Source organism: Antechinus flavipes, chromosome 4 (genome assembly GCF_016432865.1).
Source record: "Antechinus flavipes isolate AdamAnt ecotype Samford, QLD, Australia chromosome 4, AdamAnt_v2, whole genome shotgun sequence".
Taxonomy (NCBI): domain Eukaryota; kingdom Metazoa; phylum Chordata; class Mammalia; order Dasyuromorphia; family Dasyuridae; genus Antechinus; species Antechinus flavipes.
In genome coordinates this window covers 178923471-178937391 of record NC_067401.1, presented here as the reverse complement: position 1 = coordinate 178937391, position 13921 = coordinate 178923471, and the positions used below count along the sequence as shown (strand labels likewise).

Genomic DNA, 13921 nt, shown 5'->3' with positions numbered 1-13921 from the left:
TAATAATAATAAAAAACAAAATGAATCCTTTTGAAAATATTGAAGGTTATGTAGGTGTTTTTGAAATCATCCCTTTTCTTAGAAAAGACCCACCACAATGGGGGCTTTTTGGAATATCAATATCTCAAGTAGGAACAACAACCTTAAAATCTAAAGCTGAGACACTAAATATAAGATAAATAACATAATTACATTTTGTCTGCTCTCCTTACTTGCTCTTTCTTCTTAGAAGGCATCTTTAGACCTTTTCCCAAAGCTTTTCTCCCTTTACCCTTACCAAAAAGAACTTTAGCCAACTTTTCTTCTTCCATACTAATAAGCTTCTGGAATGTCTTTTTAGGTGAAATCATATGAGGACTATTGGCCTCTTTCCCTTCCTTGTGAGCCCCTGGAATCACAGTAGCCCATCTGCCTCTTTGTTTCCCCTTCAAAGCAGGTGAAGTTAGCTCCAGAAATAGCTCTTCCTATTGTTCTGGCAGACATTATGGCCAAATTCAATACCTATTCTATATAGAAACTATGGTGATTGGTTGAATACCTACAATAGTCTAGTGCCTCTTGTAAGTACTACCCTGTTGCTTCATGAATTTCTCTTTTGCTGTGGGGCAATGTTTAGAGTATCTCACTGCAATATAGAAATGAGAAACCAAGGGGAAAAGACTTGTGCCTCCTTTCCCTTAACATCACAGACAAAAATCCTCAAAACCATGTGGAGAGAATAGATTTGATAAATTGCCTTGTCACTGACGAGAAGGTTAAGATGCAAGGATCAGGTTCCTTCCTGTTTCAGTCACAGTGAACAAGGGACTCAAGGGCCCTGTTTTTTCTTGTCCCTGGCAGATCTCATTCACTCCTATGTCTTTCAGTTACCTTTATACACACGACTCCAAAATAGAGCTCTTCTACCCTGACCTTTCTTCCAAGCTCAAACCTGTATATTTCCAGTTGGTTATAGGATCTCTCTACCTAGACACACCAAATAAGTCTTCATACTCAACACGTCAGTCTGAACTTATTTTCCCTCTTAAACCTGCTTTTCCTTATCACTTCATTATTTTCATTACTATCTTTCTCATAGTTGCTAACAAGTTTTTTCCTTTTCTTCCCTCTTCAATATCTCATAGAATCTGTAAGAATTGAAAACTCATTGGCTATCAGCATGTGTGGGTGAGAGGGCAGAGTAAATGAGTATATGTTTGTGTGTATATGTAGTGAGTAAGTGTGTATATGTTCCCTCTTCTCTGTTCCCATTGCCAATGCAGAAGTCCTTATAAGCTCCTTCTTAGACTACTACAGTAACTAGCAGGTTCCACAAGGTGCAGATGGAAAGCTACACAAAGGCAAAGTTCACATCTAATCTAAACTTTATTTTTTCCCCAAGTACTTTGCACAATGCTCTTAAATAGTTGAAATGATCAGTCAAGGAAGCAGAAATCCAAAGTAGTTGGAGGTGTCCTGTAGTTTAAATACTCTGGGCTTTGAATACCTCATCTTATAGTTTTAAGCTATAAACAATTCTGATTGGAATGGTAAAGTTATTGCCAAGAAAAAGCAAGTAAAAATTAAATAGAAGTTTTGCATCAGGTGCTTTTAGTTATTTATGCCATTACACCCTCCTCCTCATGTATGTAAATAGTTATTTAGTAACTACCTTAATATAACCATATATACATTTCACAATGACCAGATGACATTGTAAACATTATCTTGGATAAATTTCCTAGGCATATGACTATCATTTCATAGGAAACAATACCATAATCATATAATAATCAGCCTCTTATGTTGCTATATCCCATCCTAATTCAGTAAAATGTAATCTTAGACAGATATTTGTTTTTAAGCCTGTATCTAGCACTTATCATATATTAAATGCTTAATAAATGCTTGCTGAATTGAATTTTTAGGATGACAAAAGAAACCTCAAAATGATATCCAGACCAAACTATTTTAATTTCATCTTTTACCCCTCACAGCTCTGTTGGACTCCTGGCACTGATTTTGCATCATATTCTTTTATTCATATTTCTTTTATTCCTGTCACATTCTCACATTAAAGTCTTCATATTCAATACTGCCTTTCTCTACCCCTCAACACAGCTGACCACTTTTGCCTGCTATCTTTTTCAATTTTGACTCCATTTCCCAATGCCCAAAGAAAACTTTTCCATGAAAAGTTCAATTCCATTTAGTTATAAAATATAATTAGAATAAAGTCTTAAGAACTATACAATTAAATATAATAACAACAGTAATAACTACTAGTATTATAGGAATTAAAATATTCCATTGATTATGAGTTTATTCTTACTACATGCCCATGAATAGTGCTAAGATCAACTTCCACATTTTAAAGAAGGAGAAACTGAGGCACAGAACATGTCACACACTGACTTAGCATTGGAGTCAAGAATGGAAGGAATTTGGGAGAGAACCTTGAATGATGGAAGAGTATTAGTCTCCATAGCTATTCATTCCAAAAACATGAGGTAAACAACTTTCTCTAAAACAGATTTAAGGACAATGAAGGCCTTTTAAAATCATCATTTTCTCTAATCTCCATCTACCTCTCTCCCTCTCTTCTCCCACCAAATTGGTCTGACAAATTCAAACAAACAAAAATATTCAGTTGGATTCTCTTATTCCAGATAATGTTTCAGTGATTAGTGATCTTTTCCCATATAGGACAGTCTTGTTTTGATCTTCTGTGTCTAGTTTGACATATAAAGTTTTTATGATTTTCATCAATAGAACTTGTTTGTATGAATTCTCTGATGTCGAATAAGCGCTGAACTCACACGGAATGGTCTCCCACACTCATCACACTCATAGGGTTTCTCTCCAGTGTGGATTCTCTGATGTTGAACAAGGCCTGTTCGACCACTGAAATCTTTCCCACATTCTTTACATTTATAGGGTTTCACTCCAGTGTGGACTCTCTGATGTCCAATGAGATGAGAGCGCTGAATAAAGGCTTTTCCACACTCATCACATTTATAGGGCTTTTCCCCTGTATGGGTTCTCTTATGTTTACTAAGGTCTGAGCTGTGACTGAAACCTTTCCCACATTCATCACATTTGTGTCGTCTTTTCCCTACAAGGTTTCCCTGTTGCCATTCTAATTTACCCTCAGTTTCAAAGGCTTCTCTGAAAACAGGATCCCAGGAAATGTGCCCACTGAGTCTGCCATATATATCCCCGAGTGATTCTATGTCTTCAGAAATTTCTTGCTTCTGAATTGACCCCATGTCTTCATTTCTGGTTTCATCATCTGAAATAATAAACAGATTATGCAAATGTTTCCTCTTCCTGATGGTAACAGGAAAGCAACTTATAAGAAGGTTCACAGTGAACCAAATAAAAAATATCTGAAGAATGCAGTTTCTTTGAGGCATGAAGTAAGTCTATTAAAAAAAAAAAAAAGACTGATTCCAGAAGTCATAAATGAAAGTCAGAATTTAGAGTTGCACACACACACACACACACACACACACACACACACACACACACACATCAGGCATTTAATAAATACTTGCTAAATGAATACATGTGTATACACCTAAAACATTATCAAACAATATACACTAGGGGATGAGAAAGGTTAAAAAGGGACCAGTAGGAGAAATGTGAAATAAAAGGACAGGAGAGAGTGGCAAATCTCAAAGATGAGAGATAGGTAGACAGATGGGTAGAAATTGTGTATAGTTTATGTAGTAAAATGGGAATATACTTAAGACATGGGTAAGAGCTGAGTATAGAAAATGAGGAGATAAGAATGAGAAAAAAAGAAATGGATGGTTATAGTGTAGATAGTTGAGAAATATAGATATGAGGTATGTCTGTAAAATGAGACTGATTCCACAAGTCATAAGTGAAAAATCAGAATTTAGAATCACTCATATACACACACGCATATATTTAGTGCCTGATGTTAGTTTTTTTTTTTTTTGTTTGTGTGTGTCAGAGAGAGTGAGACAGAGAGCGAGAGCAAGAGAGTGAGACAGACAGAGAGCAAGAGCGAGAGAGCAAGACAGAAAGTGAGAGACAGACAGAGAGACAGACCAAGAGAGTGAGACAGAGAAAGACAGAGAGTGAGAGAGAGAGAGACACACACAGAAAGTGAGAGAGTGAGACAGAGACAGAGACAGAGAGAGAGCGAGCAAGAGAGAAAGCGAGTGAAAGAGAAAGAGAAAGAGTGAGAGACAGAGAGCGCGCGCGCGAGAGAAACAGACTGAGAGACAGAGAGAGCAAGAGAGAAAGACAGAGCAAGAGTGAGAGACAGAGAAAGAGAGTGAGACAGAGAGAGAGTGAGAGAGAGCTAGACAAACTGAGAGAGACAGAGACAGAGAGCCAGAAAGACAGTGAGAGAGAGAGTGTGAGACAGAAAGCGAGAGAGAGCAAGAGAGAGAGAGAGCAAGAGAGAGAGAATTGGGGGTAATCTCAAAATGAAAGGTAAGAAAGGTTATGTGAACATTTAGCAAAGACTTGAAGGAAACTTAGGGAAGGTAGGAGATAGAAATGAGGAGGAAAAGCATTCCAGGCATGCATAGCCAGTAAAAATGCTTTTTTAAAAAATAGTCCAGGTAAAAAGTATGGAGGCTAGTACCAAGGTAACCAGCATCAGAGAAAAGATGTGAAATAAATTCTATGAAAAATGTTAAGGAAAAAAGTTGAGCAGATGTTATGAGGATACAAAAGACCTATGACTGGTTGGATATGGGGGGAAGGTTAGGTGAGAGAGTATGAGAAGTTGGGGATAACAACTAGGTTGCAAGCCTGGTGACTGGGAGAATGGTGGTATCCACACTAAATAATAGAGAAGTTTGAAAGAGAACAGTGTTTGGGGGAGGAAATGAGTTCAGTTTTGAATTTGCTAATTTTAACGTGTGTATGAAACATCCATTTTGAGATGCCTAAAAGTGATTGGAGATATAAGACTAGAGGTCAGAAGGAGGTTAGAGCTGAACAAGTAGATCTGCAAGTCATCTACATAGAGATGAGGATGAAAGTGAAATAGTATAGAAGGAGAAATGAAGAGGACCCAGAGCTTTTGGGGGACATCCTTTCTAGTTAGCAGGCAGATAAAGATATAGCTAAGGAGCAGGCAATTAGGTAAGAAAGAGCAGCACCACAGAAGCTCAGAAAGAAGAGATTTCTTGGAGAAGAAGATGATTCCGTGTCAAAGACAAAGAGATCAAGAAGAATAAGAACTGAAAAAAAGTTTGGCAATTAGTATCATTAGTTAACCTTGGAGAGAGAAGCTGCACTTAAATGATGTCACAAGCCAGACAGCAAGGAGTTCTTTTTTTTTTTTTTAAATAAAGAAAAGATGTAAAGACCTGTAATTTAACTATGGCAAAGTTATGTAATGGTTGTTACTAATGTCTTCTTGAGAAAGAAGGTTATGGAGTTGATTTGAAATCAGTTTTTTTTGGGGGGGGAGAGGGGGGTACTAGTCCTTCCTTTCTTGTATTAGGATTTAATGAAGACACCTATTGTACACAGCTCTCTCAAGAAATTTAGTCACTTTAAAAGATTAAGAAGAATCAGTGTACATATAAATATTTAAAAATCATCAAGAAATAACATTTTTATCAAGAATGGTCAATGAAGAAATTTGTTTTTGCTTGATTATGCTTATTTATTAGAAGAGATTTTTCTTCTTCAATGTGGAAGCGGGGAGGAATATGGAGAGCTAGGAGGGAGAGTAGATAAATTTTTAAAAAATACATCAAAATTATAAACAAAACAAGATGGTCTTTCAATGTCTCATTTCTTCCTAAGGCCAGATATAAATCAACCCTACCCCAGAATATCTGATGTATAACAAGACAAATGTCACAAAAACCCTATGAGGAGAGTATCCAAGAGGCTTGCATAACATTGTCAAAAGCTGCAGAGAGGTCAAGGAAGATGAGGATCAAAGAAAAAAAAAATTAATGCATTTAGCAGTGAAGTGGGAAATCTTGGACACAGAAATTTCAATTAAGTGGTGGGATATGAAGGCAGACTTTAAGGTATTAAGAAATGACTACAAGTCATTAGCTATCTGCTTTTTGAGGATGGGGGAATGTTTGTAAGTAGTAGGGAAACAGCAAGTAGACAATTGAAGATTCATGAGGAGGGATGATAGAGGGGGCAATCTGTCCAAGACAGGATGTAAGGGAATCATTTGTGCATGTAGAGGGCCATCCCTTCATGTGAAACAGGGAGAAGATAGTTACAAAAGGCACAGGGAAAAAAAGGAAGATTGTAAATGATCTCCATTTTTTCACAAACATATGAGGCAGATTTCTCAGCTGACAGGTAGGGGAAGGTTTGAGAAGGAATGAAAAAGGTTAAGAAAAGGTACTGTGATAAATAGGATAGTAAATTGATTAGAGAGGTGTAAAAGGAGCTCCTTGCCACAATGAGGTTTCAATTCATATTATGCTAAAATTGTAGTGAACCCAGTAGGATGATTTCAAGGTTTTGTTTGAGTTTTATTAGCTCCATGTATTCATTCTGCTTTGTTCACAGGAACAAAGGTAAAGGATAGCAGGGCAAATTTGGCAGGGTAAAAGGATAGGATGAGAAAAGGACGGTGTAGAGTGGGATTGCTTCATCAAGGCATCAAAATGGCAAAGTGTGGTAGGAAGTGGGGAGAAGAGAGTTTGAACACCAGGTACAATGAGGAAGAGAGCAAGTATCCTGGAGACCTATAGATAAAAGCTATCCGACTTTTGATTAGATGATAAATATAGATTTAATGAACCTCTAAGGAAGAGAGATTATTGAATGGAAGGGACATTGGGGAACATGGAGTTAATCAATTCCTCTACCACAGGGAAAATGTGACTAAAAGAACACCCAGTTTTGGAAAGAGTAGCTAGGGAAATTGTGTCACTAGGAGGGAGTTAGGTCTCAGTGACTGTAAGATGAAAGAAGAAAAGTTTTTAGATAAAATCTAGTGTGTAACCTATGGAGCACAGTATAAAGGTTGGGTAGGTTTGGGGGGAGGTTTGGCCTGAAAGATGTGGGAATAAGAAAGCAGTCCATGGAAGTGGAGAACAATATTTGAACAATGGCAACCAGAGATTTAAAATCACTGAATATAAAGGGATAAAAATATGTTAATCATTGAGGAATTGGCTCATGTAGGTTATCATTGTCCACAACTGTTTGGCTTCAGGCAGAATTTCCCAGGTATCAGGAACAACTGTGTGTGGCTAGAAAAGAGGATGGGAACCAGGAAGAGGTGCATAGAGGGTACCTGGGCAGGAGAAGGACAATCCCTAAAGCTATGGGCAGTCAGAGACAATGCTTGGAACTTGATAGAATAACATAGGCAAATTAAGCCTGGTGATGAAGTGGCATTTTCTATTACTAGGAAAATTTTCAACCATGCTAAATGAACACCTGTCTGCTATGCAACTTAAGTTGGACTTAATGCTGTTAAGACACTTTCAAACTTTAAAATGGTCAGGAGTCATGCTGAGAAGAGACACATGGGAAATTGTAGGGGATGTGAAATGAAGAGAGAGAACTAATAAATATTAATTTTTTGCTTGTTTAGTATATCTAGTTTAAAGAAGCTCCAGCATTCAAATTGTGTGTGTGTGTGTGTGTGTGTGTGTGTGTGTGTGTGTGTGTTTGTGTTTTGATAGATGGGGTTATAGAAAAAAATTTAGAGATTTTTATCTTTATTAATTGGAAATATCATTTCCCTCTCAAAAAAGAGTCCATTTTCTTAGGGTAATTTAAAGTACCAAAAGCTATATGTTTTTATATTTAGAAAAAAATTATATAAAAGCATAAGGAGTTTGCTCCAAAGACAATTTTAGAGGGTCAATTACTTGAAACAAGTAATCTTACAACAAAGTGTTAACCCAGTGGAATTAAGATAATGATTCTGTAGTTTACTTGTACTTAGTACTTAGTATAGTTCTACAAGTTGACACCGATGATAATAGAGTATATAAGAACTAAGAGATCTGGGAAGGAAGACATACTCGGAGATAAACAAAGACAGACTACTGGAGGCTGGAGGCCAGACTCGAAGATAAAGACCCTCCTGGTGGCTATCCTGTCTCCTTCACTTCTCCACTAAGACCAAGGCCCATCTAAAGGTCCCCCAGAAAGCCCGCCTGGCCCCAGGTGAAGGAGACAGACTGTGAAAGAGATAATAAAGACTTTGGACTTTATTCCTAACTATTTTTGTGGTGATTATTCTGCTGAGACCAAGGCTGGTCCAAAGGCCTTCCAGAAAGGTAGCCAAAACATCATAACAAGTAATACCATTTATTTAAATGAGAGCTCTTAATCCTAATGAATTATTAAATTATAATTCTATGAATTCTAGAAATAGAAATCTCACCTCCAACTTTTAAAGGGTAGGAAGAAACAGAGCACATATAAACATAAGAAACCATTAAGAAATAACATTTTTAACAAGCACACACACAAAAAAACTTGTATTCTTGATGAACTAATGCTTTGTACATCTCCCATTTCTGTTTCCCTATTATCTTGCAAGGAGTAAATAGAAGGTATTGCCTTCCAAAGTGACAGAAAAGAAAGGCAAGCAGGGGAAACTTAAGCTATTTATAAAAATGACATGCACCTGTTTGGATTAATCAGCTTTCCCACCACCCTACTCTTACCACAAAGAATTGTGCTTATTACCATTCTCTTGTAATGGATAGAGCTCCCAAGATTTCCATTTCAGCTGGGTCTTCTTGGGATTGAGATGGATACTTAGTGACTCAGTTGATGTTCTTGATGTTCCCATTGGTTCCATTTCTTCCAAGAGCATTTCTGGTCTATGTACATGGTCTGGGACCTAGAGACAATAAAACAAAGTTGATTATGAGGGGATCACTTAAAGTTGGAATTAAACTCAGAGAAAAAGAGTAAATATTTCCTAGGAAACAAGGAAAAATGGTAAACATTTAGGAGTCATTTCTTTGATCCTCAGCTTTCTGATCTGTATAACTGAAACAATAATATTTACAATATCTATCTCATAGAGCTGTTTTGAGGAAAACACTTTTAAAACAATACTATATAAATGTGAACTACAAAAGAGTAATGAGAGCCTTATTCAATACTGAAAGGCTCTATGGAAAACAGAAAATGACAAAATAAATAGCTTTAACTAATCCATCAACAGATTTGTGGTCTCAAAGGATTATTTCCATTGTTATAACACAAATAATCATGAAAGAAACCTTACTTCTGAACTCCGACCTTAAATTCTTTCACTGGACATGTACTTCAAGTTAAACATCAATCCTTGCTTGAATACATCAAGTTACAGGAAAGATATGGACTTACAAAGTTATTATGAAACAAATGAAAAAAGATAAGAAGTTCTTCCTAAGTTGAAATCTTCCTTTTTATAACTTAAAAAAAAATTAACATGTTCTATTTTTATTTTATAAGAAAAACTACCCATCTTAAAGTAAAGTCAATCTTTTATATGTGCATCATCCTACAACTTTTATTTTTTTCCTGAATGAATAGAAATCTATTTTCTCTCCCTCCAACTTCCCCATCCCATTGGGGAAAAAAAAAACAGGAAAAAAAAATTTCTTCTAAGAAATATGCATAATCAAGCAAAATAAATTGCTTAATGGATATATACAATCTATACAGATATATTTCTATTTCATTCTACCCTAAAACTGTCACATAGCCATATGGTCACCATATTGATCACCATTCTTACAGCTTTCACAATTGTTTTTATAATGTTGTTATATAAACTGTTCTCTTGGTTCTGTTCATTTTTCTTCAATTTAAACAGGTCCTCACAAAATTGTTCATTTAGCAATATTGATATTAGAGCATAAATTGTTCTTCTGGTTCTGCTTGCTTCATTATGCATCAATTTATGTAAGTCTTCCCATGCCTCTTTGAAGCATCTATCTATTATAGTATAATAGCACTTCACATCCATATAACACAACTTATTCAACCATTAGCTTCCACAACAAGAGCTACTATAACAATATTTGTAACAGATCTATTCCTGTTTATTTCATGTATTTTTGATATAAGCCTAGCAGTGGTTTAACTTGGTCAAAAGGCAAGGAATTGTTTTGTAATTTTTTTGTATGATTCCAAATTGCTTTCAGAATAGTTATATCCATTCACAAGTCCACTAACAGTGTATCAATGTGCCTTTTTCCCCTCTAACTCCTCCAACATTTACCTTTTACCGTTTTTTTCATTTTTGCCACCCTCAAAGATATGAGATAAAATTTCAGAATTATTTTAATTTGCATTAATAGTGACTTGTAGCATTTTTTTCCATATGGCCTGCATTTCTTCCCTTGAGAACTATCTATTCATAAACCATTTTATCAATTGGAAAATGTCTCTTTTTCTTATAAATTTGAATCAGTTACTTATATAGCTTAGAAATGAGACTTTCATCAGAAAGTTGCTATAAGACTTTTTAAACTTTTCTCACAATTAATTATTTCCTATTTAATCTTATCTTTATTAAACTTGCTTTTTCAGAACTTCTGCCTGTTGGTCCTAGTTCAAGCCATCTCAGACTATAAAGAACTAATCTAAACCCTCTTCTATATGATAGTCTAAAATATTTGGAATGATCAGCTTTTCCCTGTGTCCTTTTCTTTTTTTTCTAGGTTAATATCTCAGGTCCTTTTAACACAATTCATATTTCCTTTAGTCTGGATTCTGCTCTCTCCCAAATCAAACTCCATCTTCCTCTTTCCCACCTGGTATCCTGGTTCATCAATTTCTCTTTCCAAATCTTCCAGGACAGTTACTGCCTCCTCTCCATTCTCTGGATGATGATCTTGCACCCAGGTCTGCAGGTCTTTGGGCAGGATAGTTAAGAATTGCTCCAATATCAAGAGCTCCAAAATCTGTTCTTTAGTATGCATTTCTGGCCTAAGCCACTGATGGCAAAGTTCACGAAGTCGAATTAGAGCTTCACGAGGCCCAGGGGTTTCCTGATAGCAGAGTTGCCTGAAATGTTGTCGGAAAACTTCACTTGTGCTGTGATTATGTTGTAAACTCGATTCTTGCTCCCAAAAATGTGCTTCTTCTTTCACTATGAAAAGATTCTCTGGCTCTTCTAGAGCTCCACGGTTAAGGGGTGTAGCCATTCTAAATTTATATGGTAAGAGACTGGTCACTATAGCCGATGCTAAGTAGTCTATTATGTAGGGTGATCCTTTTTGGTTCTTCTGTGAGAATACTCCTGAGATACAAGAAACAGTTTAACATAGAGAATTACAAAAGTTACTAAAAATATCATGATGATAAAAAACACAAAGCAGAAGTTCACTAAGTGAAAGTAATTTCAATTGGAAGAGATCATTAAGTAACTAAACGATTCTTCACAGCAAGTTTGTGGTAGAGCCAGCACCTATGTATCTTTATGTGAAGTTCTGTATGCATTTATCTGATTCTTCATGTTATAGATATGTTAATTTTACGGCCTAGGTGTAGAACCAAGGAGGGGTCTTAAGAATTTGGTTATCATTAACCAATAGACAGTAATGTTTGTAGGATTATTCTAACACCGGAAGACTTGAAATTATTGACAGCTTGTTAGAACAACAGTCTCAGATCACTAATATATCTTTCCTAAAGTCTAAGGAAAGAAATATTATTATATTCCTAGCCAGATGACTTTTATAATCATTGACAGAACAATAGCATTCTTAGATCAGAGGGGCTCAGGATCATAGATTCCAAAGCCAGAAGATTTAGAATCACTACTTATTGTTAGAACAGAAGTCCCCTTCATGAGGTTCCTGGCAGTCAAGAGAGTTGTTAAAATCCCCTTTTGGTCGGGTGAAGAGGTTCAACATGAAAGAATTTATGAACCTGAAATATTAATTGGCAAGAATGGAAGTTTACTGTTGTATAGGAAGCTACCTTTGCTAAGAGACTGACTTCTTTAGTGGTGAAGTCCTATTAGGGAAATGGAGGCTGGCATTGAGAAGAGAATGCCTTCTCAGAGGGCAGGGTCCTCCTTTGGACCTTCTGCAAAGAAATGAGTAAAAGAAAACCTATTTTATGTACAGCTCTTAGGGGGAGGAAGGAAGCTTCGGCAACCTGATCAGATCAGGACCTCCCAAATGAAATTGCTTTGAAGGCTTCCTCAGTCTGAATTTGAAAAGAGACCTGGCTTGCTCTTGAATAATGTTCCTTTTCTCAACCTGGAAGGATGGGCCCTCTCTAGACTCTTTGGAGCCTGGGAGATGCTGCTCTCCCAGATCAAAAGGGGACACAATTTCAGAGTGATAATTTTAAAGGGAACACAGTTTCACTCCCCCTTCATCCTAAGGTCAGAGGACCTTAAAATTATTGCCATCTCCTCTAGAAGATATATTACATCCCTTAACCTGTTTGCCTCAGTTCCTCATCTGTAAAATGAACTAGAGAAGGAATGGCAAACGTGTCTTTGCCAAGAAAACTTCAAATGAGGTCACCAAGAGTTGAACACAACTAATGACCTAAACAACATAAAAAAATAGGGAAAATTATTCGTATATAATAAAATCTTACAAATCCAAAACTTTCATTCCAACAGTGTAAATAGATTCCTTGATTATTGAACTCCCGAGGAGGAAGAGGATGATAGGCCAGTAATTTCATAAGAAATTCCACTATGAAAACTTTTCCCTTATCAAAGCAGGCAATTTTTCTTCAATTTATTGTCTTGAGAGTTGCCTGATATACTGACAAGTTAAGTACTTTCCACGGAGTTACACAGCCAATATCAGAGGAAACACTTGAACCCTAGCCCTTCTAATTCTCAGATTTACTACTCACTTCACCACACTTTCACTTCCTTTTATGCTGGTGTGGAACAGGCTTTATACACATCCTACAAAAAAATCACTCCTGTCTTCTCCCAATCCCCAGGAGCTCCTAGAAGATAAATTGTAGGTCCAGCGAGAGAGAAAGCCGAATCAATAGTGAATAAAGACATATTAAAAGACGCCCTGTCTTTTGCTAAAGTAACGCAGAGCTTGACAGGAATAAAACAAAGCGGAGGAGGAGAGACAAGACCTGGATTTCAGAAGAGCTAAAATTCCTCCTATGCTACTGTTAAAAAGCGCAATCTTCTCATAGAGGCAGGTGACTGGCACCACCCCAGGTTTTCAGCGTCCGGGAGTCTTCAAAAGTTTTGCTCCATAATGTTTAGAAGAGCCAACCTAGAGGTGCACTAACCAGACGACCAGAGGTAGGCCTACCCCGCAGTAAACACTGTGAAAGGAAGGGAGGCGGGGTCAGAGCCTAGCGGAAGCCTCAGAAATAGACGCCACCCCTAACTCCGGCTTTCTCTGGATCCACAGCCCTTTGTGGAGGCGGGGCTGAGAGGAGATGGAAAGAAACTACTCCACATACCTACCCGAAACTGGTACACGTCCAACTCACCGCAAGTACGTAGAGCTAGGGATTAGAAGATTCAGGTCCAAAATGTAGGCAAAGCAAAAGAAGCATTGGAAAGCAAAGAAGGCCAAAGGCCACTTTAGACACCGACAAAATGATTGCAAAGCAGTCCACCAATCCAACCTAAACCTGGTGAATTTCCGTCATTTCCGGATCTCTCTAAGAAACACCTCGCTTTTCTCACCCCGCCCGCGGTCCCGGTTGCAAGCTGGGTACAATTCTGCGAGTACAGCTAGGGCTTTCCTTCCTCCTCCCAATCTCCCCATTAAGATATGTTTGAACTGGAGTTCTGCTTCTACTTCTGAATTCTTTCTCTGGCTTTACATTCTCTTTTCCTGCATTACTTACTGTGTGACTCATAGCCCAATCAGTCATTGCAAGGGTTTATAAGTCTCTATAAATATCCTACAAATCAAATTTAGCAAATATTTATAAAGCAACCATTGTGTCAAGAATAGTGTGGTTATAAATGTACACACGAAACAATTCCTGCCTC

The 13921-nt window shown here is 37.1% G+C and overlaps 1 protein-coding gene across 4 annotated transcripts; it reads right to left on the bottom strand.

Annotated features, from left to right (window-relative positions):
• Positions 1-1346: 1346 nt before the first annotated feature.
• On the bottom strand, positions 1347-13682 carry ZSCAN16 (zinc finger and SCAN domain containing 16). 4 transcript variants are annotated; one of them, XM_051995607.1, is made up of 4 exons: positions 13385-13682; positions 10731-11218; positions 8665-8821; positions 1347-3271 (listed from the first exon to the last, which is right to left on the bottom strand). In XM_051995607.1, exons 2-4 carry the CDS (start codon positions 11121-11123, stop codon positions 2745-2747), a joined length of 1077 nt encoding a protein of 358 aa, XP_051851567.1. In that variant the 5' UTR covers positions 11124-11218; positions 13385-13682; the 3' UTR covers positions 1347-2744. The 4 variants fall into 4 exon arrangements, with proteins under 4 accessions (XP_051851567.1, XP_051851568.1, XP_051851566.1 ...); XM_051995608.1 differs by having other exon boundaries at positions 13411-13682; XM_051995606.1 differs by lacking the exon at positions 13385-13682 and adding an exon at positions 13042-13192.
• Positions 13683-13921: the final 239 nt, after the last annotated feature.